This window comes from Protomyctophum parallelum (assembly GCF_964188405.1).
Source record: "Protomyctophum parallelum genome assembly, chromosome: 12".
NCBI classification, from domain to species: Eukaryota; Metazoa; Chordata; class Actinopteri; order Myctophiformes; family Myctophidae; genus Protomyctophum; species Protomyctophum parallelum.
The window spans coordinates 18,302,703-18,329,546 of NC_139712.1; the positions used below are offsets into that span (position 1 = coordinate 18,302,703).

The window sequence follows — 26,844 nt, forward strand, 5'->3', positions numbered from 1 at the left end:
TTTGACCTCTGACCTTTAGATCAGTCGCCATTTTGAATTATATGAAAAACAGTTCAAATCCATCTTCTCCCAGGTTTTGATCAAAATGCACAAAACTTGCTACACGTGAATTTCGACCTATACGGACTACATCGGGAGTACATTTAAGTGAAAAAACTAAGGTTTTATGAGCCAATGGTTGCCATTTTGTGAAAATTCTTCTTTTGCCCATAATCAAGCATCGTCACATGCTTATGAAACTTTACAGTATGGTAGAGGGTCATGCCAAATAGCACTGAAACCAGTCTTACTCCAATTGGCCAAAGGGGGCATTTAAAAACCTTTGAACAGGCATAACTTATACCTGATTTTCTGCCTGGATTTTCTGCCATGCAATTTGCGTTAAACGTTCGACACACAATCTATGCACCATTATCCGAAATCCCAGTTGAAGAGAAGTTTGTACGTGAAAACATGAACAGCGAACACATTGTAGAAATGGATAATGACATGCCCAAAACCAGGACACACATCATAAACACTGAACGATTTAGCCGTTTACAATAAAACTGAATGTGTCTGGATAGCTCAGTTGGTAGAGCTCTCGCCTTTGGACCACAAGTTTGTGGGTTCAAATCTGGGCACCGCCAACTCAACATATGAGTCTTCAATAATCCTGCTCCCCCTCACAACTAAAACCTAACTTGTCACAATGTCACAATGACATTCAGTCTTCTATTTCTCAAGTTCAGTCTTCCTTTTTTCTATGGCTTATTGTTGTGCATATTGTTCTTATTGCCTTCCTGCTTGGCCCCGCCTTGCAGCTATATTGCAGCTTGCAGCTATATTTTTCCCTTTGGTTTTCAGAGTAGTTAACTGACTCTTTTTCAAAGGATTGTCTGCAGTGTGGCAACGCTGGTGGTATTTTAGAGAAGTTAACTGACAGAAACTCTTGTCACAAACTTTACACTTGTAAGGTTTTTCTCCAGTGTGGATACGCTGGTGTGTCTTCAGCTCCCTTTTGTGAATGAAACGTTTGTCACAATATGTACAGTGGAATGGTCTTTCTCCAGCGTGGTAACGCAAGTGGAACTTCAGATAACCTGATGTACTAAAACTCTTCTCACATTGTTTACACTGGAAAGGTTTTTCTCCTGTGTGGGAAACCTGGTGTGACTTCAGTAGGTTTAACGCATGGAAACTCTTGCCACAATGTTCACACTGAAAAAGTTTTTCTCTGTAACTGTGAATACCCTGGTGCTTCTTCAGAGCACCTGCCCGGTGGAATCTCATGTTGCAATGTTTACATTGGAAAGGTTTTTCTCCAGTGTGGATATGCTGGTGTCTCTTTAGGTCACCTTTATGTCTGTAACTCTTTTCACAATGATTACATTGGAAACGTCTTTCTCCTACATGTGTGACACACAGGTGTGTCTTGAGGCCAATTTCAGTAATGAAACCCTTTTCACAATGTGTACAGATGTGCCAGGTGTAAGTTTCTGAAGACCAGGACCGGGACCTCACACCTGATAGAGAGAGAGAGGTGAATAGGCATGTTAAAAATAATGAGTACAGGTACAACTTGAAAAGCTTCCATCATCAAACAAATTCCTTGTTTGGGAGCACTAAGGCTTCCCGGGTTAATACTTTGTTTTTCAAAATTAGCTTTTGTATTTAGTCACTGTTTTCCCCCTAAATGTAGTTTTTGTCCCTGTGTTTAACACTGACTGACCTCCACCGGACTCCTCCCGATAATCACTGTCTTCGGTGTCAGAGTCACTGGACTCCTGCCGATAATCACGGTCTTCAGTGTGAGATTCACTGGACTCCTCCCGATAATCACCGTCTTCAGTTTCAGGTTCACTGGACTCCTCCCGATAATCACGGTCTTCAGTGTCAGATTCAAGTTGAAGTACAACGTGTGAAGAAATGTCTTCATTCTCATCTTCACTTTCCACTACTAGTATTGTCAACATTGACCCATCAGGCTTCTCTGGTCTTTGAAGTAGCTCCTCCTGTTCTTCATTAATCCCTGGTTCTGGAAACGTAAAAAACAAGCTAATTAGTATGATTTAAGCCAAATACATATTTCCAGAAACATAAAATTAAATATTACAGCATACCCATAACTGGGACAGCTACAGGTGGTATTGTTATAGTATACTGTATATATATATTTGCATATAGACCTGTGATATCTCTTAACATCTTTATTTGCATTCACATTTAACAAGAAATTCTTGAACACAAACAATAGTGGATGTGCAAACTTGGAAAAAGTGCTTCAGGATACAGATCACGGGTACAGAAAGCATCGCCTTCTGGCGACTGCCAATAATTATAGCAGACACACACACTAATTATTATAATTAATTAACCTATAGTGCATTTTTCCATATCGTTATTATCATTTGGCTATATGAAACAGAAATGAGACACACCCCTTACCTTCTGCATGGGCATGTTCAACATAAACATGGCCAATAAGGTATTATTTAACATTGAGGTGCCCACAATGTTTACGTGCCCACTCTTCCTGCACCCTTTTGCAATGTGAAATGCCACGAATTCATAATCCTTGCCCCTGTCTTTTCTTTATATGGAATGAAGCCCCAACATGTGAAAGCTGATTTCTGAACGTCTCAGCCTGCATATTTCCATGTGCTGAAAATAGCTGATCTACAAGCTCACAATGCGTGGTGGACGTGACGCGTTGTGAGCTTGTAAATCTGCTATTTTCAGCATGGAACACCACATCGTACGACGAAGAATATACCAGGTTTCACATGGGAGATGTATTTTGTTGGCCGAGTCGGCCTGCACACAGCGCTACTCGAAGCAAAATAACAAGCTATTGGAAGCTATTTTTCGGCGGCACTCTATGTTGAATCAATCAACAACAAGTTTACCGTGTTTGGGGGTCAGAGACGAGGCGCAGTCCCCCATATGTTCTGTATGTCTGCTGTCTCCGTGGATTTAGCAACAGCATCATCATCCCAGTTGTAAAATGCGTGCCGAGTGAGCGCTCCAAGGAAACGTATGTGTACAACTGATGCTGAAATCTTTGTTTAGTTTTTTCCAGGGTTGATCAGTGAGCGCACCGCCGCTGTTGGACTCATGTATGCAGACCGATACAGACAGACAGGCACTCAGTCAGGCAGGCAGAGAGAAGGAGCGAGCGAGAAAGAGAGAGAGGAGGCGAGAGGAGGCGGAATGAGCGAGAAAAAAGTAATATTTTATTAACGCCCGTGCTTCATGGTTGAGGCGGGGAGTAAAAGCAATGAGTAGCATTTAACGGATTTGCATAAATCACACAGGTGCCAACTGCCAAATTTGGAATGAAAACGGCGATTTTTGACGAAAAGCTACACTTTTGCATGTCTGATAGCCATTGGAATGCCACTCTGTCCCCCCATGAGGGGATCCAGCGTCCCCTAGTTAAAACCCACTCACCGAAGTCAAAGTCGTGGAAGTGCGGGGGTAGTCGTCTCTGTCTCTTCCCCCGTCCTGCTGCTGGAGGCTCTGGAGAAATGGTTCCGGCTCCTTCTGGAGAACTCATCTTCACCTGCAGGCTGGACTCCATAGACCGGTCTGGAATGAAGGAACAGAATAAGGACGTTGACGTTTACAATGTGTGCTGTGTTTGCTCCCTGCGTTGTACCACAGACTGCCATTGTACAAACGGTGGGCACTAGTGGTGCAAAATAAGTGATTATTAAATTAATCGCTATGCCGATCGTGAAGGTCATGGACGATAATCAATTCACAAATGTCAAAAATAATTTATTAATGATAAAAGAAAATTACCGCAGCGAAAGGTCGGAACTGATCGGCGACTGCGGCGCCGTACCGGACACACAGCGCTCGCACTCTTTCGCTTACAACAACCAAAACAAAACAAGTCACCATTCATATATGGAGATGGCCATTTACGTTATGGAAGACATGTATCACTATGGAGTTATTACATTATGGAGCCGGCCAGCGACTCTGACCTTAAACCCTTAGATATCCATATATGAGGCTGAGCTGACCTGCTCTGACATTCCATATGTTGATCCTTCCCCACCCGTCCTTCCTGCTCTGACATTCCATGTTGATCTGTCGACCTTATCAAACCCTGTACACTCAAGACACACTGTACAAGATACTTTTCAACCTGTTCATAGAATATTTTTTCCGTCATTTTCTAGATGAAGCAAAGAATAGAAATAGAGCGGTAGTTGCCGGGGTCTAATTTGCTCCCTTTCTTGTGCAGGGGGGTTATTTTGGCCAGTTTTAAATCTTGGGGGACCTGTCCCTGTTTGAGGGAGAGGTTTATTATGTGGGTGATGATTGGAGCAATATAGAAGAGACAGGTCACTCAACACTGTAATTTGCATTATTATTGTAAGTGAATAAAACAAAAACATACCTTCCCGGATTACGTATTCTGGTAGAAAACACACTTTACCACATCCAAAGTGGGGGAACTGTTCTAGCTAGTCCAGAGTCTCTCGACTGCACTTGAAGCTATCTTAGCATTAGCATAGCCTACAAAACAAACCGTCTTTGAACCTATAATGTGCAAATTCTTCACGATTTCACAGTCTGTCACTCTTTACAGACTGTCGTGCAACGAGAATCTCAGACGCAAGTTGCACAAAGGGTTGTACTGCAAACTGTATATCATCACACAGATATTCTTTATCACGTTGTTGCTGCTCTGTTTGTTCGTCAGCCACTTTGTGTTCACCAGTGTCTAGTTATCACGGATAAGGGAGCGCGGATAAGACTTCCGGTGGCCGAGCTCTTCAGAATAAAAGCAAGCTCTAAAAAGTAAGTAAACAAAAACGATTATTTTGCTAAATCCATCTAAATGGATACATGCTGTTCCCTGGAGTGCATATATACCCTTACAAATAGGACGCTGGACAGAAGACGGTTCTTCATGTCAGCTGTAGGGGAGGATGGGGGAAGATGAACCACTTTTTACTTAAAGGGATTGTGACATTTAAAACAAATTTTTGTAGATTTTTTGGCTTTTCTTGACATCAATTTCACAAAAAAAAAACGAAGTTTGAACATTCAGTGTATTCTCTGCTGTCTGGACTCTTGTGAATAATTATGCAAAAATGTCTCATCTGGTTGGACGGCAGGGATATACGTAGATCCCGGCTAAACCTCCGCCCCCTCCACTCTGCTCCCTGCCTAGTGCCTACCCTCTCTTCTCCGCTTCCTCATTGTCAACCGCGACTTTGTTTCTTTGTAATACTTACTAATAATGTCTTCTAGAGAAAAAATAATCTGCTCTGTTGTTGGCTGTGGATACCAACTTACACTGGATACCAACTGGCCTAGATGACTCTTTTATTTTTGACGACGTTCCTACCACGTTGTCAAAGAAGCGCATCTTGGGTTGACAGGAAAGGGGGAATTACCGACATCTACAGGCTAAAATAATGTGTTTTTCCATGGCTTCTCAGGATGAACTTCACACATGCACAAAAACTCGTGTCAAGAAATACTGGAGTGGAGTTGAGTGTTCAAACTTTTTAGACACGTTTGAAGGACCATGGCCAAGACTTTTAATGTTGTTAAAATTATGTTATAAATCATGTCATAATACCTTTAAGTTGTCCTGGAAGCAAGGCAAAATGAGATGGCAGTCAAATCTAATGATCTACACATATTTCAGGATGTCCTCTATCAATTGAAATGATGAGTAAGCAGCTATGACAAAGGGCCATGAAAATATGACCTTTAAAAAAAAAAAAAAAAAGTGGCTCAATTTGCCCCAGGTAAGGGGTAAGTTGATCCAAAATTGAACCACATGATATTTTAATGTAAAGAGCTTAAACTTGAACAGATAATGTATTCACGTATTATTTATCTGTTTATTTATTATTTAAACAATATAAAGACAATTAAATAAAGTTTGTTATTCAGAACCTTATAATATTTGCAATATTGTTAATACAATATAGCAAATTTGCAAACATTTGCAAACATCCAAATTAAAGGTCATTCAGTATAATTTGAGTAGCTAATACTTAATACAAAAATATGAATGGTGATTCACATTAAGAAAATTGGCTCAATTTACCCCAAGGAATTGGTTCAACTTGCCCCATGGCCACTTTTTGACAAAACATGGCTAGCTTAATGCTCCAGGCTAATGTTTAGCTAAATGATTCACATGGGTTTTATACATTGGTATATCACCAACATGCATGATATATAAGTTTAGACCTGGGTGCTTTTGCTTTAATATAAAAATGATTATTCCAGAAAAGTTTATTATTTTACTTTGACCAGCAAAAAACACTTTTTTGTGTATAAATGTACTTTCCACTTTGTCCATGTGTCTCTCATCTTCACAGTCAGGTTGAAATGGTGGGTGTGTCCTGATTTTGAGGTCACATGACAACTCATGTGTGTAGTTTTAAAGATACAGGGGGTGGTTCAACTTACCCGACGGTTCATCTTCCCCCATCCTCCCCTACAAACAAATGTATGTTTTCGGTGAATTAAATAACATTGACCTTGACTTCATGTAGTGAGGACCTATACAGCGCTAGAGATGTCTGCTTAGGGCGAGAGGCATATTAAAAGACCCCTCTCATCCAAACCACAGACTCTTTACCCTTCTCCCCTCTGGGAGGCACCACAGGACTATATAGTGGCTCTCAGGAACAGCTTTCTTTCCTGTCTCCCTGCTGAACTCTGCCCCTCCCCAATGACTGTATTTATTCTCATTTACTGCATTACTGTAGGCTATTGCACTTCTCACTCTTCATTTCATTGTCAAAGTAGACTATTTATTTGTATACTATGTGCAGTGACAATAAATTTAATCGAATCTAATTTGCGGGAAATGTTACATAAATGTTTTTCACTTCTTGACTCTGTGGGAGAAACTTAAATTAAAAAGTTTTTGCATTGAAAGTGGCAGTCCTGCAGTAGATTGATTGATTGAAAACATATTAAAAATATATATATATTCAAAAGGATACATACACAGGAAAGTCGTTAGGCTTGTTTCCAGTCAGTAGGCCTACATGGATTAAAAAATTTAGGTCATGTTATCAGCCTACCATCTGATCAACTTGAGGCTGGAAGGCAAGTCATTCCACTGAACTGCTGCCGATGTTTTTCCTATTCAGTATTTTAGCTGTGAAATGAGCGCCCCCTCCAGAGACACTTCCGGGTCCTACTTTTGTGTCTCTTGACTCGCTTTTGTGTCCCCATAGAGTTGTACTGTGACGCTCTGTCTGACTAAATCTGAGAAGAAAACAACCATGAAAGTCTCATTTTACCGCTTTCCTCGAAACAACAAAGCTGCTGCTCTCCCAAATCTGGCTGTGACAGGCCGTCTGCCCCACATTGGATACTATCTCCATTTTTTTCCATTGTCAACTAAATCCTCATTAATTGCAAACTAGATGCAACAAACTCAAGCCTGCACACATTCTAAATATGCCCCCGAAATATTGTACTGAGCAGATGGACTGTTACCACCTTCAATAATAATGATAATAGTCTTTATTGTGTCCACATCATATATTTTCTTGGTCATTGACACATGTACAAAACATTAATAATCTACTCGAATTAGAAGCATTAAGACCCATTTTAACCCTCAATGGCTTCCTTTCTGAAAAAGAACGTCATTGTAAAAAGATTCACGCGTTTAGATATTCTATTTACAATGAGATGCGGACAGGAGCTGGTGCCATTTGGACCCGGACGTAACGTAGCACTACAAAATGACGTCAGACTTAAATACTGAATACTCAAGTAGTAAAGTACACAATTCAGTTCACAAGATGGTGATGTTGGCAGTAAATGAGTTAAGCAGTGTCAACATGATTCCATTCAGATAAATGCATAAATCAAGACAAGAGTTACATATTTCTAATCCGAAATCATTTATTAACTACTTGACAGGATGAAATAACTGCAAGTGGATATTCAATAAATGGTAAATGGTGCATTTATATAGCACCTTTATCCAAGGCGCTTTACATAGATTGTGCATTACATTCACCCATTCATACACCTATTGCGGCAGAAGCCATGCAACCAGCACATCGGGAGCAATTTGGGGTTCAGTGTCTTGCCCAAGGACACTTCGACATGTAGACAGGAGGAGCCGGGATTCGAACCGCCGACCCATGGATCATTGGACGACCTGCTCTGCCTCCTGAGCCAAAGTCGAATATTTCTCTTAGTTTAAACACAGCCATGTTTTAATGCAGGTGTAATGCTTTCATCACAGATAAGATTATTTAAATGATTAATCGGATATTGCACTAATTAATACGCTCCTCAAAGTCATTGAAAAGTAGAAAGAGAGTTAAAGACAAAGATTTTACATAGACATCTAGATCATCTGATACATTGGGTGACTTCATCAGTTCTGTTGCCATGATAGAAGTGATCAAATGACAGACCTTTTGATGTTGAGTCGATGGTGATGTCTCTATAAAGGTCTTTCTGATGTCCAGCCAACGGCCAGAGGTCATTCTTCAGCCGCAAAGCTAATGTTACTTTATTCAACGCTCCGCCGAGTGATAAGCAAAGTCTTGTTGTTGGCCTTGACCCGTGACCCATGTGGCCCCCAGGGGCCCCTGGCTGCCAGAGGCGCACCGTCGCTCTGAGCCACCCAACTTGACACAAACACTGTTCAGGGGCCTGCCATCCTAATAGAACACCAGGGGCCCCATGTGGCCTCCAGGGGCCCCTGGCTACCAGAGGCACACCGTCGCTCTACCAACATGCAAAATAAGAACTCCAACTACCAACCAACCAACCAACCAACCTGCCTACAATTTCAGGGGAGAGTTTCACCGGCCGGACGTAGCGTGTGGAACTTAAGGAACACGTTATTCCGACTAGTTCCTTAGCCCTCCATCAGGCGCCCCGGCTGGCCAGGGGGAGGTAGTTAGTCCACACAGAAAGGCCTTTTCGCCAACCCCGCCTCGGGTATAGGCACTGATGGCGCGGAGGAGAGGACATGCCCCCAGCCCCCACAGCGTACCCAGCAGGAATCGAACCCAGGACCTTCTAGCTGTGAGGCGACAGCACTACCGACTGTGCCTCCGTGTCCGGATTATATAGTTATATGTTTCAACTATACACTATTTAGCTTTTTTTTCCCTTCAGTGAATACTTAATTCATCATGAATACATTGTTTGTAAAGCATTATAAATCATTAGTAGACAGTTATAACTTTACTTACCGTACTTTATTCCGCCAATTTTATTTTAGCATCCTAGCTAGTACTTCCACATACATTATGCTAGAATGTTAGATCAAACATCAACATGTTCAGCTTTATGCAGTTTATTTATGGTTGTACTGCAGGAACTGCTTTTCTAGTTTAAAGTTACATTATCTATTTTTTCTTTTTTTTCCCTTTGGTTTTCGGAAAAGTTACCTGACTGAAACTCTTTTTCAAAGGTTTGTCTCCAGTGTGGCAATGCTGGTGGTATTTTAGAGAAGTTAACTGACAGAAACTCTTGTCACAAAGTTTACACTGGAAAGGTTTTTCTCCAGTGTGGATACGCTGGTGTCTCTTCAGCTGATCCTTCAGAATGAAACGTTTGTCACAATATGTACATTTCAAAGGTCTTTCTTTAGCGTGGTATTTCTGATGTATCTTCAGATAAGCTGATCTACTAAAACTCTTGTTACATTGTTTACACTGGAAAGGTTTTTCTGCCGTGTGGGTAACCTGGTGTGACTTCAGTAGGTTTAACGCAGTGTAACTCTTGCCACAATGTTCACACTGGAAAGTTTTTTCTCTGTAACTGTGAATAATCTGGTGCTTCTTTAGAGAACTTGACCGGGTGAATCTCATGTTGCAACGTTTACATTGGAAAGGTTTTACTCCAGTGTGGATATGCTGGTGTGTTTTCAGGTCAAATTGATTTTTGTAATGCTTTTCACAATGATTACATTGGAAACGTCTTTCTCCTACATGTGTGACACACAGGTGTGTCTTAAGGCCACTTGCAGTAATGAAACCCTTTTCACATTGTGTACAGATGTGCCAGATGTGGGTCTCTGAAGACCGGGACCTCACACCTGAGAGAGAGAGAGAGAGAGAGAGAGAGAGAGACAGAGACAGAGACAGAGACAGAGACAGAGACAGAGACAGAGAGACGAATAGGCATGTTAAAATAGTGAGTACAGGTACAACTTGAAAAGCTTCCATCATCAAACAAATTCCTTGTTTGGGAGCACTATGGTTAATACGTTTTTCAACTTTTGCTTTTGTATTTAGTAGGGCTGACCTTCGATTACGTTTTTGATGATCGACGCTTCGATATAAATTTGTTTCGATCTTCGACGCTTCGAAACCCAACGGGGGGGGGGGGGGGGGGGTGCGCGATGCGAGGCGCGCAAGGCGAGCAGTGACTCTTTGGTTTAAACAACGCTATAGCGGAGAGAAAGGCATGCTTGGATTGGTATCATTTATTTTAAACGATAAGCCTTTAGGGCTGACCAATGAACTATAGGCTTAAAATAAAACAGCGATATAGCCGCAGAAGATAGAGAGGAGCGCATATTGGATTGGTCTTTTATTTAACAATTAAACAGCGCCTGAAACAGGCATTACCTCTCCATCAAATAAAAATATATATAATCCAAACTCCTCTGTCAATTGTAAACGAACGGTAACATGAATGAACTCTTCAAGCCTGACACTTGTCAGAAATAAAATCAACCACGGTTAATTTGATTGATCATAGAGTTAATGTGACTGAGTGTGCGTATGGGAAAAAATATATAAACTTCACAGATTATAGATCACTTGGAATTATAACAATCTGTTGAGTATTGCCTGAATAATGCCACTAGTGAAAACCCATTTTTATCGACTTGCGATGCCGATGGAGAAATCCCACATAGTTAAATTACCTCATAGTCATGCTGCATGCGCTGTTGGTCGATGAAGAATTATAATCCAAGGTTTGTCAATCATATTATGGTTTATGGTTGAAAGTAAACCATAATAAGTAAACTTTAAGAAGAGATCTGCAGTCATTGTGCTGCAGACAGTGCAGAGCGCATGAGAGCAGCTCCGCTTGCTAATTGAGTTGACATTTGCGCAACTTCACTGCATGGCATTACAGTAATTAGTTATTTGCCAGCACCTGCTCCAATATAGGCCTAAATCAAACTTTATTTATATAGCACATTTAAAACAATAAAAGCTGACCAAAGTGCTGTAGGCCTACAGGCTGAAACAAGTGGAGCATCACCATCGGCGCACAAAAAAAAGAATTAAAAGAAAAAACACAGGCAAATAGGCTACATAATTACAATAATACGATCAGGTGCAATTAAATGCCAAAGAGAAAAGGTGTTTTGGTCTGGGTCTGTAGGAGCTGCTCTGCTGCATGGGAGTTCACAGTGATGGAACAGGTCAGTCTTCAGACAAGAAAAAAAAAAAAGATATCGCTGGCAACGGCAAGATCAATTCTCTGCATCGCCAAAATAAATCTATAGGCCTAGTTTCATTCGTGCCATTATACTCAGCCAATATGCACAACGCAGCGCATGAGATTGCAGATCTTTGAATTTTCGGTGGGCGCACTCACCATGTGAATCCAAGCAGGTCCTCACAAGTATAATGTAGCCTACACCGCCAGGCTCCACAAGGTTCTCAGCGCAATGGCGAGTCGATAAAAGTTGAGATTTTATAGTGGCATTATTCAGGCAATACTCAAAAGATTGTTATAATTCCATGTGATCTATAATCTGTGAAGTTTATATATTTCATTTGGGTGTAAGTAATGTTTTTATATGACTTATAAAACATGGTAGCCTATATTTAATGTCCACTGAGCTGTGGTGTGCTTCCTTGTTTTAAACACGGGGAAAGAGGAGGCGTTGCGAGGCGCAAGCATGGCTCGCGGACCAAAAGCGGCCGCTTTTTTTTAATGACTATTCGATTCAAAATCGATTCCCGTGCGTATCGATTGAATGTCGATTAATCGATTTTTTTGGGTCAGCCCTAGTATTTAGTAACTGTGCCAACTCTGTTTCCCCCCAAATGTAGTTTGTGTCCCTATGTTTAACACTAGGTGTGATTCCATTAAGCCTTTGCAAAAAAATGAAGCGTCTGTTCATTAAGAATTTAATTAAATTAATTAATTAAAACCATTAAACTGATAAAATGCGCATATGAAATTAGTTAATGAAATATGCAGTAGGTGGCACTGTTTTGCCAGTAAAGTGAGGCTCATGTAAAGTAGGCCTAATAATGCCCTAATCCATGTTCACACCATTGATTTGATGCACTTTCTGCGTGCTCTCAGTTTAACGGACGGGACCCCATATACTGCGCTGTAATCTGATCCCTGGTCAGCGGCTGACCGTCAGCCAGTCTACAGCAGCTCACCAGCGGGCATCTGCTGTTTTCAAAGGACACCTACAGTCAAAGAACGTAGGCTACAAATAACAATTTGTTGTGTAATGCTTGTCTTAATATATTCAGGGCACATGTAGCCTACAGTATATGTCGCGGGACTCGATTGGAGCATAGCCTACTGGTCGTTTATACTGTAAATTGATTGATTGTTTGCAGCTGCAAACAGTTGTGAATAACTTGTTTCATCGGCTATAGCCTAGCCTACACGTTTAGGTAAGGTCGCTTATCTTATACAATGAATATAAATATAATATAAGAATAGATGAAGCATATGCATGGATCGAAATTGAAAAGCCTGCAGGGACCCAGGCAGCTAGGTTATATAAAAGTTTAGTCTACTATTCGTAGTCCACGCGTGTGTGTGTGTGTGTCTTGCATCCATACAGTAGCGATCCAGATATCAAAATGTTCGGAGCGCCCCGATCAACTCGGGAGGATTCAGACTTCATATGGGATCTTCGAACAGACGACACAATTATTAATCGGTCGGGTAGTAGTAAATTGGGACCTTATATGTATCCACACCATCACTCCCTCTCCCTCTCTAGCCACCCTCCCACAGTTCACTCCACTGCCTCCATCGTTTTTTTATTTTATGGTCAAAAGCGATATAATGCGAGTTCAATGCTTTCTAATTAAAAACCGTTTCCGAAAGTGTTTCCATACACTATTTGCGCATTTCCCTTTTTTCGAAAAAGCCTAAATCCGCCACCTTCAAGCGAAAAGTGTTTTTGCGAAAAATTGAGACTAAGGGCCAATTCATACTCCTATTTTAGAGCCGAGTAAAAGTCGGAGGGCGGGTACCGTCCTAAAGTCGGCTCTTCGGTGCTACTGAAAATTTCTGACGAGCCGAAATCATTTCGGCACTACAGCACAGAAACAGCGGTAAAATAGGAGTATGAATCGGCCCTTATTCGCATTTTGAGGTGTTTCCATCCAGGAGATTTTGCGCATGAGCCTTAATGCGCAAAAAACGGCTTTATGGAAACACACCTACTGACTGACCTCCACTGGACTCCTCCCGATAATCACTGTCGTCGGTGTCAGGTTCACTGGACTCCTGCCGATAATCACGGTCTTCAGTGTGAGATTCACTGGACTCCTCCCGATAATCACTGTCTTCAGTTTCAGGTTCACTGGACTCCTCCCGATAATCAAGGTCTTCAGTGTCAGATTCAAGTTGAAGTACAATGTGCGAAGAAATGTCTTCATTCTCATCTTCACTTTTCACTGCTAGTATTGTCAACATTGACCCATCAGGCTCCTCTGGTCTTTGAAGTAGCTCCTCCTCTTTCTCTTTAATCAGTGGTTCTGGAAAAGTAACTTCTGAAAGAAACGGTGTTCATGAGGCAGAGCTCCCATGTGCGTACTTCACTTGTGCACTGAGATCACATGACACACATAAAACTACCTCTGGGAGACTCAAAGAAAATAATAATCTGCATACATGATTATAAATGTTATAATATACGGACATACTGGTATCTGTATAGCACTATCAAAGAGCTGTGCTTTCCTTTGGATTGTCTATGGGACTCACAGTCTGTTTTAACAGCGGATGAGCATGGGCCGACACATTGTCTAATCGCCCAGTATCGTCCGAAAAGATGAATTATTTGTATCTTTTCAGGCGACGTTGTTCCGCCCGGTTTTCGACCATCGTCTCTTCGCCTGCCATCGCCGGTAGTCCCATAGACAAATAATGCGTCTGGCTTTTGCCCGCTGTTAAAGCGTACTGTAAGGTTATAGGCCTACTACACACTTAACACATTGAATGCGGGAACCGTACATTTACGTTCTTGATTAGCCCTCGGTCCGGTGCGGGACACGTGACACTACTGTACGTTTCGAACATTTTTATTGATTACTTTCAATCACCTTTCTACCCACCCGGACAATAGATCAAGCAGCCCCGACACCCCGGTCACGTTATATATATATTTTTAAAGCCTCTCCCCCTCCCCTCCTTAACAGATTCTGTACATAGGACGCCTGAGAACGTCATAAGGACCCCGAAATATTAGTACTATTGACGTGTGAGGACGTCCTAGCGACGTCCCAGCGACGCGGGGCGAGATAAGAATATTCAGAATTTTTCCTTTTTTTTTTTTTTGGCATTTCGCTTTTCGCTTGCCGTATGCTAACGCTCAGTGCAACTATTAGCTTGTCATTGACTCCCATGTTAGCGCGGCGGAAAGAATGACTCGTATCTCCTAATCCAAGGCGCTCTCCGCGGTGATGAATGGATCGATATGCTGGCGCTTCATTTCTGCTCCTCATCCGTCTCTCCCGCAAAATATGAACGTTTTTTGGACCGTAAAACAATATATTAAGATGATCGGGGATGTGAGGTCCCTTTGTAAAGTCAACTTTTTTAGGCAAGTGTTTCCTGTTTCATGGCTTTCAAAGTAAAAGCGATCAGACAACTCTGGCACTCTATAGCCTTTATTTTGAAGGCACTTCCTGTACTAAATGTGTTAAACAGGGCGGGAGGGGCGCTTTCTGTTTAGAGTATCCCGGCGAGTATGGCGGCGCCCATGCTCATAAAACTCCAGTCAGCCTGAATCACACTTCACACTGCATGAAGACCCAGGATCAGCTTGCCTCCCCTCCCGTTTGTCCTTCCTCCCCTCCTGTTTCAGGGGAAGGGAGGTGGGGAGGTGGTCTGTAGTGTGTCGGAAGATGGCGGCTCCCATGTACACAACCACATGGATAGAAGTGAAGGGATAGTGTTAGACAACACGTTGCAAACGGATGATCATTGCTACTCTCCTCCTTTCTTTCACCCTCATCCCTCTAACTCGTACCTATTTGTAGGCCTACAAATTTTCTAGTATCAAACGTTTTATTTATTTACTACATGCATGCACGCACTCTCACACACACACACATACACACACACTGAGAGAAACAGATGCTGTGTCCACAGACAGTAATGTGCGGTGGTAATGTTGCTACTACAATTTGTCCCGCGTCCCACAAAACAGAACAATGTCCCGCGTCCCACACAAACAGAACAATATCCCGCCAATCAAGTCAGAAACAGAAACGCGGAACCGCCGGCAGGCAGATCAACACCACCGATCCCCTCCCCAAAAAAACATTTGCATAAATCACACAGGTGCCAAATTTGGAATAAAAACGGCAATTTTCGCCGAAAAGCTACACTTTTGCATGTCTGAACGCCATTCCGACTCGCCGCATTACTAACCGTGTCGAAAACTGCAGGCGGAAGCTACGTATAGTCGGAATGCCACTCTGTCCCCCCATGAGGGGATCCAGCGTCCCCTAGTTAAAACCCACTCACCGAAGTCAAAGTCGTGGAAGTGCTGGGGTAGTCGTCTCTGTCTCTTCCCCCGTCCTGCTGCTGGAGGCTCTGGAGAAATGGTTCCGGCTGCTTCTGGAGAACTCATCTTCACCTGCTGGATGGACTCCATAGACCGGTCTGGAGTCTCTGGAATGAAGGAACAGAATAAGGACGTTGACATTAAAGTTTACAACGCGTGCTGTATTCGCTCCATGCGTTGTATCACAGACTGCCGTTGTACAAACAGTGGGCGCTAGTGGTGCAAAATAAGTGATTATTCAATTAACAGTGATGCCGATCGTGATAGTCATGGATGATAATTAATCAATTCACAAATGTCAAAAATAATTTATTAATGATAATTCTTTTTTTTACCGCATCCAAAGGGCGCAACTGCTCTGTGGCGCCGTACCGGACCGTTTACAGTGACGCACAGCGCTCGCACACTCTTTCGCTTACAACAACCAAAACAAGTCATCTTCATATATGGAGATGGCCATTTAGGTTATGGAAGATATGTACCACCTAGATCTGACCTTAAACCCTTAGATCTCCATATATGAGGCTGAGCTGACCTGTTCTGACATTCCATATGTTGATCTGAATTCTGACCTCATCAAACCCTGTACACATAAGAAACACTGGAGCCTTGTTTTAAGGGTGCTGTGGCACCTAGCCCCTTTCGGCACCCTCGGTTACCTTTTCTGAATTTGGACGGCGGAACCCTAGGCCTAGGGACCCTCGTTGGTTATTCCACTCAGATTTACCTACTGTCTGTTCACGGAGACCTGCACTGTCGCTTGAGTGTTGGTGAGATGTTTCAAAGCAAAACTTTTAAAACGGCAACTCCGATTAGCGCTCCGATTAGCCCTGTTTCGCACACGTTTCCATTGTCTCCTAAAGCTGTTTTACACATCTTTGAAACATCTCACCAACACTCAAGCGACAGCGTCTCCGTGAACAGACAGTAGGTAAATCTACGTCCTATGGAGGGTGGAATAACCAACGAGGGACCCTAGGGTCCCGCCGTCCAAATTCAGAAAAGTAAACGAGGGTCTTTTCATTTTTTTTGTGGCAAGATAGGCTACTTTTCAACCTGTTCATAGAACGAGATGGAGCCATGAAGAATAGAAATAGAGCGGTAGTTGCGGGGGTCTAATTTGCTCCATTTCTTGTGCAGGGGGGTTATTTTGGCCAGTTTGAAATCTTGGGGGACCCAGCTGTCCCTGTTTGATGGAGAGGTTTATTATGTGGGTGATGATTGGAGCTATAGAGATGGACGAGTGTCTGAGACCTCTTTCAGGTCAACACACTAATTTGCATTATTATTGTAAATGATTAAAACAAAAACATACCTTCCCGGATGACGTATTCTGGTAGAAAACACACTTTAACACATCCAAAGTGGGGTACTTGTTCTAGTCCAGAGTCTCTCGACTGTAGTCTACTTGAAGCTATCTTAGCATTAGCGTTAGCCTACAAAACAAACCGTCTTTGATCCTATGTGCAAATTCCTCCCGATTTCACAACTAACCAGTCTGTCACTCTTTACAGACTGTCGTGCAACGAGAATCACAGACACAAGTTGCACAAAGGGTTGCATTGCAAACTGTATCACACAGACATTCTGTATCACGTGCGTTGTCGCTGCTCTGTTTGTTCGTCAGCCGCGTTGTTCACCAGTGTCTAGTTATCACGGATAACTTAAGGGAGCACGGATAAGACTAAGACCGAGCTCTTCAGAATAAAAGTAACCTTATTATTTTGCACATTAAAACAAATTAAGTATTTAAACGAAAATATATAACACAAATTAATGAAATTATGTCTTTGTATTTTTATTAACATTAACAAGGGTTGCCACCCGTCCCTTAAAATACAGAATCGTCCCTTATTTGAGAATTAAATGATGCGTCCCTTATTGAACCAATTAGGAACGCAGTTTGTTCCTTATTTTCCTAAATAGCCCCTACACGTCAACACTGAATTTAACAATAATGAACAAAACAAAACAAAACACAGGAAATATTAAAGTCAGCCCAATTGTTCTAGCGGGAGGCACACACTACCTAAAGTAGCCTAAACCAGTGGTTCCCAAAGTGAGGTCCGGGGACCCCCAGGGGTCCTTGAGGGAGTTCCAGGGGGTCCCCAGCTAAATTATAGTTTGGAACCAAATGGACCCTTAGGCCTATGGGTCTGTAACTCTGAGAGTGTACAAATGGAACCAAATGGACCATCAGAGTTAAATTAACATTGATTTTACAATATGAATTGGGGGTCCCAGAGATAGAATGCCATTAAATGGGGGTCAATGCATGTCAAACTGGTACTTGAAATGAAATGGGTTGAGAATCAGTGTAAAAATCTTCTCTTATGGGGGTCGCTGGCATATATTTTATAATGGGCTGCTGATGTTGTTATGCTCATTTGGAAAACAAAATTCTACTTCAAAAGTTGTGGATAGCATACCATAAACAATAAGTTGAAGGGAAAATTCAACTTATTGCTTCAACGTATTGCTTCAATTTATTGCCGGCCTTGCCACACACGCCTGCGCCGCAAGGCCGCGGCAGGCGTAAAGAGTGTCTCATATTTCAATATCTCAAAGGTGGCAAGCATGTATCGATTATCGATACATGCTGTTCCCTGGAGTGCATTTAGGCCTTATTACAAATAGGACGCTGGACAGAAGACGGTTCTTCGTGTCATCTGTACAAACAAATGTAGGCTATGTTTTGGGTGAATTAAATAACATTGACCTACATGTAGTGAGGACTTACCGTACAGCGCCAGAGATGTCTGCATAGGGCGAGAGGCATATTAAGACCCCTCTCATCCAAACGCACGCAAATAGATAGATTTATAGATTATAGAATCTATCTATCTATGAATCTATGAATCCACCTGGTGAGCGCAGGAGAGGACCTGGTGAGGCGTAGGAGGTGCCCGGCCACGAGTCAACCCACAGTGCCTAGTCCCTCCAAGCGCCGGATGGCCCGCCCAGTACCGGCAGAGTAGTTCTGGAGCAGCGGATTGTGTGTTCCTGGTTTTTCCCGATTGGGACTGATCGAGGGTAGCTACTGGGATGTAAGTCGGGACTTGATCACCCGGCTGGGTCACCCGAGTGAGGGGTATGATGTTGGAAGACCCGATTACCTTGGGATACGTCCCAGTTGCATCCTAGCGATATTTTTTTAGTTCTGTGAAGTTGCGTGAAGCAATGAGGGAGTTTCATCTCCGTTCTTAGAATACTAAGAATAGAGTAGAAATTTCCTGAGAACCACAAAGGTCCATTTTCAGATTTGATGTCCGAAGTGAGAGTATAGGTGACTCGGTTGTCCCATTTGTCTTTTGGTTAGGCAACTCCTTCCACAGTGTGTGTTTGGCTGTGTGCACAGCGTTTGGTGTGGGTGAGATAACATTTTGTGCACATGCTGCAACAAGGTGTCCAGTTGTCATATTCCATCAATAGACTACATTCAGATAGATATATAGATATTAATCAACTACATCAATATTAGTCCATGAGCCAGACCCCCCTAATTTGCGCGTTAATTACGAAATTGGTGGACAAATTCTTGTTTGAATTTTTGACTAGCTGTAGGCCTACATCTCTACTTCACATTTTTGTATGATAAAAATCGCAGACTAGCAGCTTAGTGGTAGTTATCATGCATCGAATACATGCACCCCTATAAAGTCACACGCAAATTGTGACAACAAAAATATGATCAACTTTTGAGCCTTACTTTGTGCAGAGACCAATGAAACCACTTCTGCATAATTCAAATATGGGGAATTGATTGGATTGGTTATTTTACTTCCACAAAACTTCCATATAGGCTTAAATGGCCATTTAATGCAGTATTTTGCACACACACAAGGCATTTAAAATAAGGCTTGTAAATATCCCCATTTTGTAAGTGTGTGCTGAGAACCAACATGTTCCTAATGGCTATAGAAAACTGCTCACCATTCTAAGCTTTAATATGAGTGGTAACATGTGTTTGTAAGTTTTGTAACTCTAGAGATACAATCAGAAACACTATTATAGTGTGATAACACGAGCCAGGGCCCTAAAATCGAGCTATAGAATCAAATGGGTGGGCAAAGCTGGTGCGATTGTTTTCAACTTGCTGTGCATCTCTACTTCACAGTTTGTCATGGTAACCATTGCAGACATGTAGCTTAGTGGTCGTTATCATGCATTGCATATGTGGACGCCTATATTACCACACACATTGTTACAACAAATATATGATCAACTTTTGAGCCATTATTGTGTAGAGACCTATGAGCACACCTTTCTGCATAATTCAAGTATGGGTAATTGATTGGAATAGTTATTTTACTTATTCAATACTTTCATGCTTAAATGGCTTTTAATGCAAGATTCTGCACACTAATTGAATAATTATTTCCCAATTTGAAAGTATGTGCCGAGAACCAACATGTTCTTAATGTCTGTAGAGATCAACACGTTTGATAAACGGATCATTTGGTCCTTCATAAAGCTTTCATATGAAGAAAACCATTTTAGTTCATTTTGACTTGAGGTAGCCTATATAAAAAGGTAAACAAAAAAATAAAAGTTGATGATATGTTCATGAAGTGTGGGTCATGACCGAAAGAATAAGGTCGCAAATACAAGCGGCCGAAATGAGTTTTCTTCGACGGGTGGCTGGCATCGGGCGTCTCTCTAGGGAGGTCCTCAAGGCACGTCCCACTAGGAGGAGACCCCGCGGCAGACCAAGGCGCAGTTGGAGGAAACGCATCGACTCACTGGCCTTGGATCGTCTCGGGATCCCCCTGGAGGAAGTCACTAATGTTGCCCTGGAGAGGGAAGTTTGGAGCTCTCTGGTGGAGCTTCAATCAATACACATATGCGTCTCATCATGCCGAAAAACCTTTGTGCACCAACTTGCATGTACAGTGCTCCTTTGAGAACTAGCCCAAAATAATTATGTACAGCCCTGTATATAGTATACATGCTTATGAAACTTTACAGTACAGTAGAGGGTCATGCCAAATAGCACTGAAACCAGTCTTACTCCAATTGGCCAAAGGGGGGCGCTATAGCAATTATTTTTATGAAACCTTTGAACAGGCATAACTCATGCCTCATTTGGCCAAATGACATGGCACATGTTTCCACATGTTCCTTGACTCATTGGGAACACATCTGTCACTTTGACCAGCAAGCTCCGCCCTCAGATTTCCGCCATTTTGAGCATTTTGAAAAACGCTTATTCCTGATTTTCTGCCTGGACTTTTGATTAAGTTTGTAAGTAAAAACATGAACAGCAAACACATTGTAGAAATGGATAATGACATGTCCAAAACCACACACGTAATTGTTATCAAACAAACTGAATGATTTTGCGTTTACAATAAAACTGATTGTGTCCGTATAGCTCAGTGGGTAGAGCTCTCGCCTTTGGACCACAATTTGTGGGTTCAAATCCAGGCACCGCCAACTCAGCGTATGAGTCTTCAATAACCCTGCTCCCGCACAACTAAAACCTAACAATTACATGGTCTTCTTTTTCTAAAATTCAGTCTTCATTTTTTCTATGGCTTATTGTTGTGCATATTGTTCTTATTGCTTATTGCCTTCCTGCTTGGTCCCGCCTTATCGCTGCTTGCAGCTATATTTTTCCCTTTGGAGTTCAGAGAAGTTAAATGACTGAAACTCTTTTTCAAAGGATTGTCTGCAGTGTGGCAACGCTGGTGATAGTTTAGAGAAGTTAACTGACAGAAACTCTTGTCACAAAGTTTACATTGGAAAGGTTTTTCTCCAGTGTGGATACGCTGGTGTGTCTTCAGCTCCCTTTTCTGTTTGAAACATTTGTCACAATATGTACAGTGGAAAGGTCTTTCTTTAGAGTGGTAACTCTCATGTACCCGCAGATAACTTGATGTACTAAAACTCTTGTCACATTGTTTACACTGGAAAGGTTTTTCTCCTGTGTGGGTAACCTGGTGTGACTTCAGTAGGTTTAACGCAGTGAAACTCTTGCCACAATGTTCACACTGGAAAGATTTTTCTCTGTAACTGTGAATACTCTGGTGCTTCTTCAGGGTATTTGCACGGGTGAATTTCCTGTTGCAATGTTTACATTGGAATGGTTTTTCTCCAGTGTGGATATATTGGTGTCTCTTCAGGTCAGTTGGATGAAGGTAACTCTTGTCACAATGTTTACATTGGAAAGGTTTTTCTCCAGTGTGGATACTCTGGTGCCTAATCAGAAAACCTATCCGGCTGTAACTCTTTTCACAATGTTTACATTGGAAAGGTTTTTCTTCTACATGTGCGTCACACACGTGTGTCTTAAAGCCCATTTCCGTAATGAAACCCTTTTCACAATGTGTACAGATGTGAGCCTCTGAAGACCGGGAACTCACTCCTGAGAGAGAGAGAGAGAGAGAGAGAGAGAGAGAGAGAGAGAGAGAGAGAGAGAGAGAGAGAGAGAGAGACAGAGACAGAGACAGAGACAGAGAGAGAGCGCGCGAGAGAGAGAGAGAGAGAGAGAGAGAGAGAGAGAGAGAGAAAAGAGTTGAATAGGCAGGTTAATGCTTTTTTCAAATTTTGCTTTTGTTCTCCTAATTTAGTAACTGTACCAACTCTGTTTTCCCAAAAAATGTAGTTTGTGTCCCTGTGTTTAACACTGACTGACCTCCACCATGCTCCTCCCGATAATCACTGTCTTCAGTGTCAGATTCACTGGACTCATCAGTGTCTTCAGTGTCAGATTCAACTTCAACGTGCGAAGAAATGTCTTCATCCTCATCTTCTCTTTTCACTACTAGTAATGTCAACGTTGACCCATCAGGCTCCTCTGGTCTTTGAAGTAGCTCCTCCTGTTCTTCTTTAATCCCTGGAGGCTCTGGTTCCTCCTGAAGCAGACTGGGGCTCCTCTCCCGTTTAGGAGAAAACTCCTCTTGGACGTCTAGGAGCAGAAAAACAACATGATAGTCATCAACACTGGAGTCCATTTTCTGTCCTTTCCATGTACAACATTAGCTATTACCAGTTACGAAGTAGACTTCTGATTAAAACAAATAGTTAATTAGTACGATTTAAGCAAAATACATTTCCAACAGTGTTCATGAGGCAGAGCTCCCATGTGCGTACTTATGCACTGAAACTACCTCTGGGAGACTCATTAAAGAATATAATAATATGCATCCATGATTACTTAATGTTATAATATACAAACGTACAGGTATCACTATCTGTATAGCACTATCAAAGAGCTGTGCTTTCCTTTGGAGTGTCTATGGGACTAAATGCTTTTTTTGCCAACTGACTGAATATGACGCTACACAGCCCAACCATGATGCGATTACACATCAGCATTCCGATGCCTGTTATTCTGCCGTGTCGCCATTCCGACTCGCACCATTACTCACCGTGTCCATAACTGCAGGCGGAAGCTACGTATAGTCTAAATGGCGGAATGACACTCTGTCCCCCCATGAGGGGATCCAGCGTCCCCTAGTTAAAACCCACTCACCGAAGTCAAAGTCGTGGAAGTGCTGCGGTAATTGTCTCTGTCTCTTCCCCCGTCGTCCTGCTGGGAGCTCTGGAGAAATTATTCTGGCTGCTTCTGGAGAACTCATATTCACCTGCAGGCTGGATTCCATAGACCGGCCTGGGGTCTCTGGAATGAAGGAACAGAATAAGGACGTTGACATTGAAGTTTACGTGTGTTGTGTTCACTCCCTGCATGCGTTATACCATATACTGCCGTTGTACAAACACAGGCAGTGGTGGGCACTATAGTGGTGCAAAATAAAATCGATTATTCAATTAATCGCGATGCCGTCATGGACGATAATTCATCAAATTCACAAATCTATTATATTAAAAAAAAATACCGGAGCGAAAGCGTGGAACTGATCTACTGTTTTCTATCGCTAGGTTAAACACTGTTCAGGTACACTGAAATGCCCCTTTTCTTTCAGGCCAACACTGTAATTTCCATTATTATTATTGTAAATAAAACAAAAACATACCTTCCCGGATAGCGTATTCTGGTAGAAAACACACTTTAACACATCCAAAGTGGGGGAACTGTTCTAGTCTCGACTCTCGAGAGTCTCTCCACTGTACTTGAAGATATCTTAGCATTAGCGTTAGCATACAAAACAAACAGTCTTTGAACCGAACCTATAATGTGCAAATTCCTCCCGTTTTCACAACTAGCCAGTCACTCTTTAGACTGTCGTGCAAGGAGAATCTCAGACACAAGTTGCACAAAGGGTTGTACTGCAAAATGTATTATCATCATCACACAGACATTCTGTATCACGTTCAGGTTTGTTTGGGAGAGCTGTGTCTAGTGAACACGGATAATGGCAGCGTCTAGTGAGCAGATCTAATTAACAGATTTAAGACTTCCGGTGGACGATCTCTTCAAAATAAGAGTACCCTCTAGAGTATTGAAAAAAAGTTTCATTTGCACATTAAAACTACAAATTAAGCATTTAAATGATGCTATATGATGCTATAAGACACACATTATGTTTCTGTGTAAAAATAAGTAATTAAATAATAATAATAATAATAATAATAATAATAATAATAATAATAATAATAATAAAGTTATCTAAATGGATCAATGCTATTCACTGGAGTGCATGGACTTTATACTTTTTCTACAGGTGCTGGGTTTACGCACTCTACCTGTGTTGTTCTGTATGCTGCTTTGTCACAGAAATCTATGGTTGACTGGTTGTAAAATAAGCGCATGTGCTGTAGGCTACACATTCGTCAAGTCTGTGTTTCTCATTTCGTAAAAGCAACACTTTTGTGTTTTTGAATGTGGCCTCAGAAATAGCTGTGCTTTTCTTACACAGGTTTATTTGTGCAGCATAGGCTCCAGAGAATCTCTGCAAATCACCTGAGAGGAGATCTGACCATACTGGAATAGTTGAGAGCATCTTGAACAGCTTGTTTAAAATCAGTTCCCCATGGTAGGTATTTTCACCTGTGTCATTGGTGGTTTTCATTGCTTTATTGGCTTCAGTCCTTACTGTTTCAAAATGTTCTTTGAAGGGAGATGTACTTTCACTGACATCCTCAAAATCACCAAAGAAGTCATGATCAATCACAGTGTCATATGGACTGTCTTGTCGATCATGCTTTGTATCAACATTTTCTTTCTGTGGCGCTATAGATTCTGTGTCTCAGACATGATGGTGTCAAGACTGGCTTGCACCAAGCTGGAGTTCCTTTTACTACCAAGTACAATTAGTGGAGGATATTAAGTCAATATTTCATGAGAATCGTTCACTTTATGGTACAAGCACCAAAATTGGCACATGAGTGCTTCGGAACCTTCTCTCTCAGAAAAGTACGTTGTCCACTTGAAAAAACAAAATGGACACCATTTTTCAAGATGGCCGCCAAATGAAAAAGGCCTTTTGTGGCGTTTCTGGACAACCGTGGGTCCGACCGACTCGAGACCGGGCACTGCACTCCCTGTGGGTGTGTGGAACGTGTGTGTCGAATTTGAAGTCGGTGGGGCGAACGGTTCTCGAGTTACATGGATTACAGACGTACACACACACACAGAATTTGTGCAATTAGCAGATCATTGGAACGGTTGTTCGCTTGGTGATACAAGCGTGACATTTGCCGTGAACATTCCTTTGGTCAACTCTTTAACTTTTTAAACCGAGCCATCCAAAAATCCAATATGGCGGTGATATTTCAAGATGGCCACCAAAATTAGACTGGTTTTGCATTTCAGCATATATTTGGCTATACCTTTGTGATGTACTGTACCATACTACTGTATAATACTGTACGGCACTGTAGGGCATCATACTGTACCATACTGTACTGTACAGTACCATACCGTACAGTACCGTACTGTACCATACTGTACCGTACCTTACTGTATGGTATCATACTGTACCATACTGTACCGTACTGTACCATACTGCATGGTACCATACTGTACCTTACTGTATGGTATCATACTGTACCGTACTGTACTGTACTGTACTGTACTGTACCGTACCGCATGGTACCATACTGTACCATACTGTACTTTACTGTACTGTACCGTACCGTACCGTACCGTACTGTACTGTACTGTACTGTACTGTACCATACTTTATGGTATCATACTGTACCATGCCGCACCGCACGTTACTGTACCGTACTGTACTTTACCATACTGTACTGTAACATACTATAGTGTACTGTACAGTACCGTGTGTGTGTGTGTGTGTGTGTGTGTGTGTGTGTGTGCACGTGCAGGGAAAAGGGAAGGGGTCGGTTAATGTGGAAATTGTAATGTAATTTGTGTCACAGTGAAATGTTGTGCAATAACAGTATGTCATACAAAAGCAATATTTGTACAGTAAATATGACATGGATGCAATGTAGTGCAGATGGATTTCTGTGGCATGCATCATTTTTTGTGCATAGAGAGATGTGTGCTAACGGAGTGATTTGGTAGGAGAAGTCGGACGGATAAACGGACATATTGCTTTGCATCCCCTATAGTAGTAGGATCTAGGATGAGCATCAAAACTATATATTTTAAATACTTTTCATTAGCACATGCTTGAATTTTACATTCCATAGGGCTGGACCACACATGGACCCCATTTGGTTTTGTTTTCTGCATCTTCCTCTGTGACCTGCCACCTTCATGTCATCTCTCACAGCATCCTTTTTTTTTTTTTTTAAGATATTTTTTTTGCGGCTTACGCCTTTATTGATTTTTTTTAAGGGATAGAAAGTAGGCTGACAGGAAACGGGAGAGAGATGGGGGGGATGACATGCGGTAAAGGCCGTGTCGGGTCCGGGAGTCGAACCCGCGGCACACCGCGACTGGATCACCAGTCCGGTGCCCAGACCGTTACGCTACGGCCTGGGCCTCTCTCACAGCATCCTTAAACCTCGTCTTTGGCCATCCTCTTACCTGGCAGCTACATCTTCAGCATCCTTCTCCCAATGTACCCTCATCCCTCCTTTTCACATGTCTAAACCATCTCAACCTCACCTCTCTTGCTTTATCCCCAAACCTTCTAACCTGGGCTGATCCTCTAATTCAGTAATTTCTGATAATGTCCTTCCTTTTCACTCCTAATGAGAACCATAGCATCCTTAAT

The 26,844-nt window shown here is 42.1% G+C and overlaps 2 protein-coding genes and 1 long non-coding RNA gene across 4 annotated transcripts; all 3 read right to left on the reverse strand.

The window, feature by feature from the left end:
- Positions 1-508: 508 nt before the first annotated feature.
- Positions 509-3,563, reverse strand: LOC310868304 (uncharacterized protein). Of its 2 annotated transcripts, none has more exons than XM_083778675.1 (3): positions 3,433-3,563; positions 1,712-2,017; positions 509-1,505 (listed from the first exon to the last, which is right to left on the reverse strand). In XM_083778675.1, the coding sequence occupies exons 1-3, from the start codon at positions 3,560-3,562 to the stop codon at positions 772-774; spliced, it is 1,170 nt and encodes a 389-aa protein (XP_083634801.1). In that variant the 5' UTR covers position 3,563; the 3' UTR covers positions 509-771. The 2 variants fall into 2 exon arrangements, with proteins under 2 accessions (XP_083634801.1, XP_083634802.1); XM_083778676.1 differs by lacking the exon at positions 3,433-3,563 and adding an exon at positions 2,889-3,086.
- A 1,016-nt stretch (positions 3,564-4,579) lies between these two features.
- On the reverse strand, positions 4,580-17,220 carry LOC310867554 (uncharacterized protein; the record flags this gene model as incomplete). Its single annotated transcript, XM_083777669.1, has 5 exons — positions 17,067-17,220; positions 15,712-15,858; positions 13,410-13,730; positions 4,879-4,916; positions 4,580-4,720 (listed from the first exon to the last, which is right to left on the reverse strand). Exons 2-5 carry the CDS (start codon positions 15,839-15,841, stop codon positions 4,580-4,582), a joined length of 630 nt encoding a protein of 209 aa, XP_083633795.1. The 5' UTR covers positions 15,842-15,858; positions 17,067-17,220.
- A 4,055-nt stretch (positions 17,221-21,275) lies between these two features.
- Positions 21,276-23,330, reverse strand: LOC310867816. The gene is made up of 3 exons (XR_014570029.1): positions 23,229-23,330; positions 22,389-22,661; positions 21,276-22,118 (listed from the first exon to the last, which is right to left on the reverse strand). It is a non-coding gene; the product is annotated as an uncharacterized lncRNA (long non-coding RNA).
- Between the last annotated feature and the right edge of the window lie 3,514 nt (positions 23,331-26,844).

What these genes read in the sequence shown, in the direction of transcription:
- LOC310868304 (XM_083778675.1), bottom strand. Translation starts at nt 3,562, where the DNA reads ATGGAGTCCAGCCTGCAGGTGAAGATGAGTTCTCCAGAAGGAGCCGGA. An exon ending in CTTCCACGACTTTGACTTCG is followed by an intron (nt 2,018 to 3,432) that starts GTGAGTGGGTTT and finishes TTACGTTTCCAG; the next exon opens with AACCAGGGATTAATGAAGAA. An exon ending in TCGGGAGGAGTCCGGTGGAG is followed by an intron (nt 1,506 to 1,711) that starts GTCAGTCAGTGT and finishes TCTCTCTATCAG; the next exon opens with GTGTGAGGTCCCGGTCCTGG.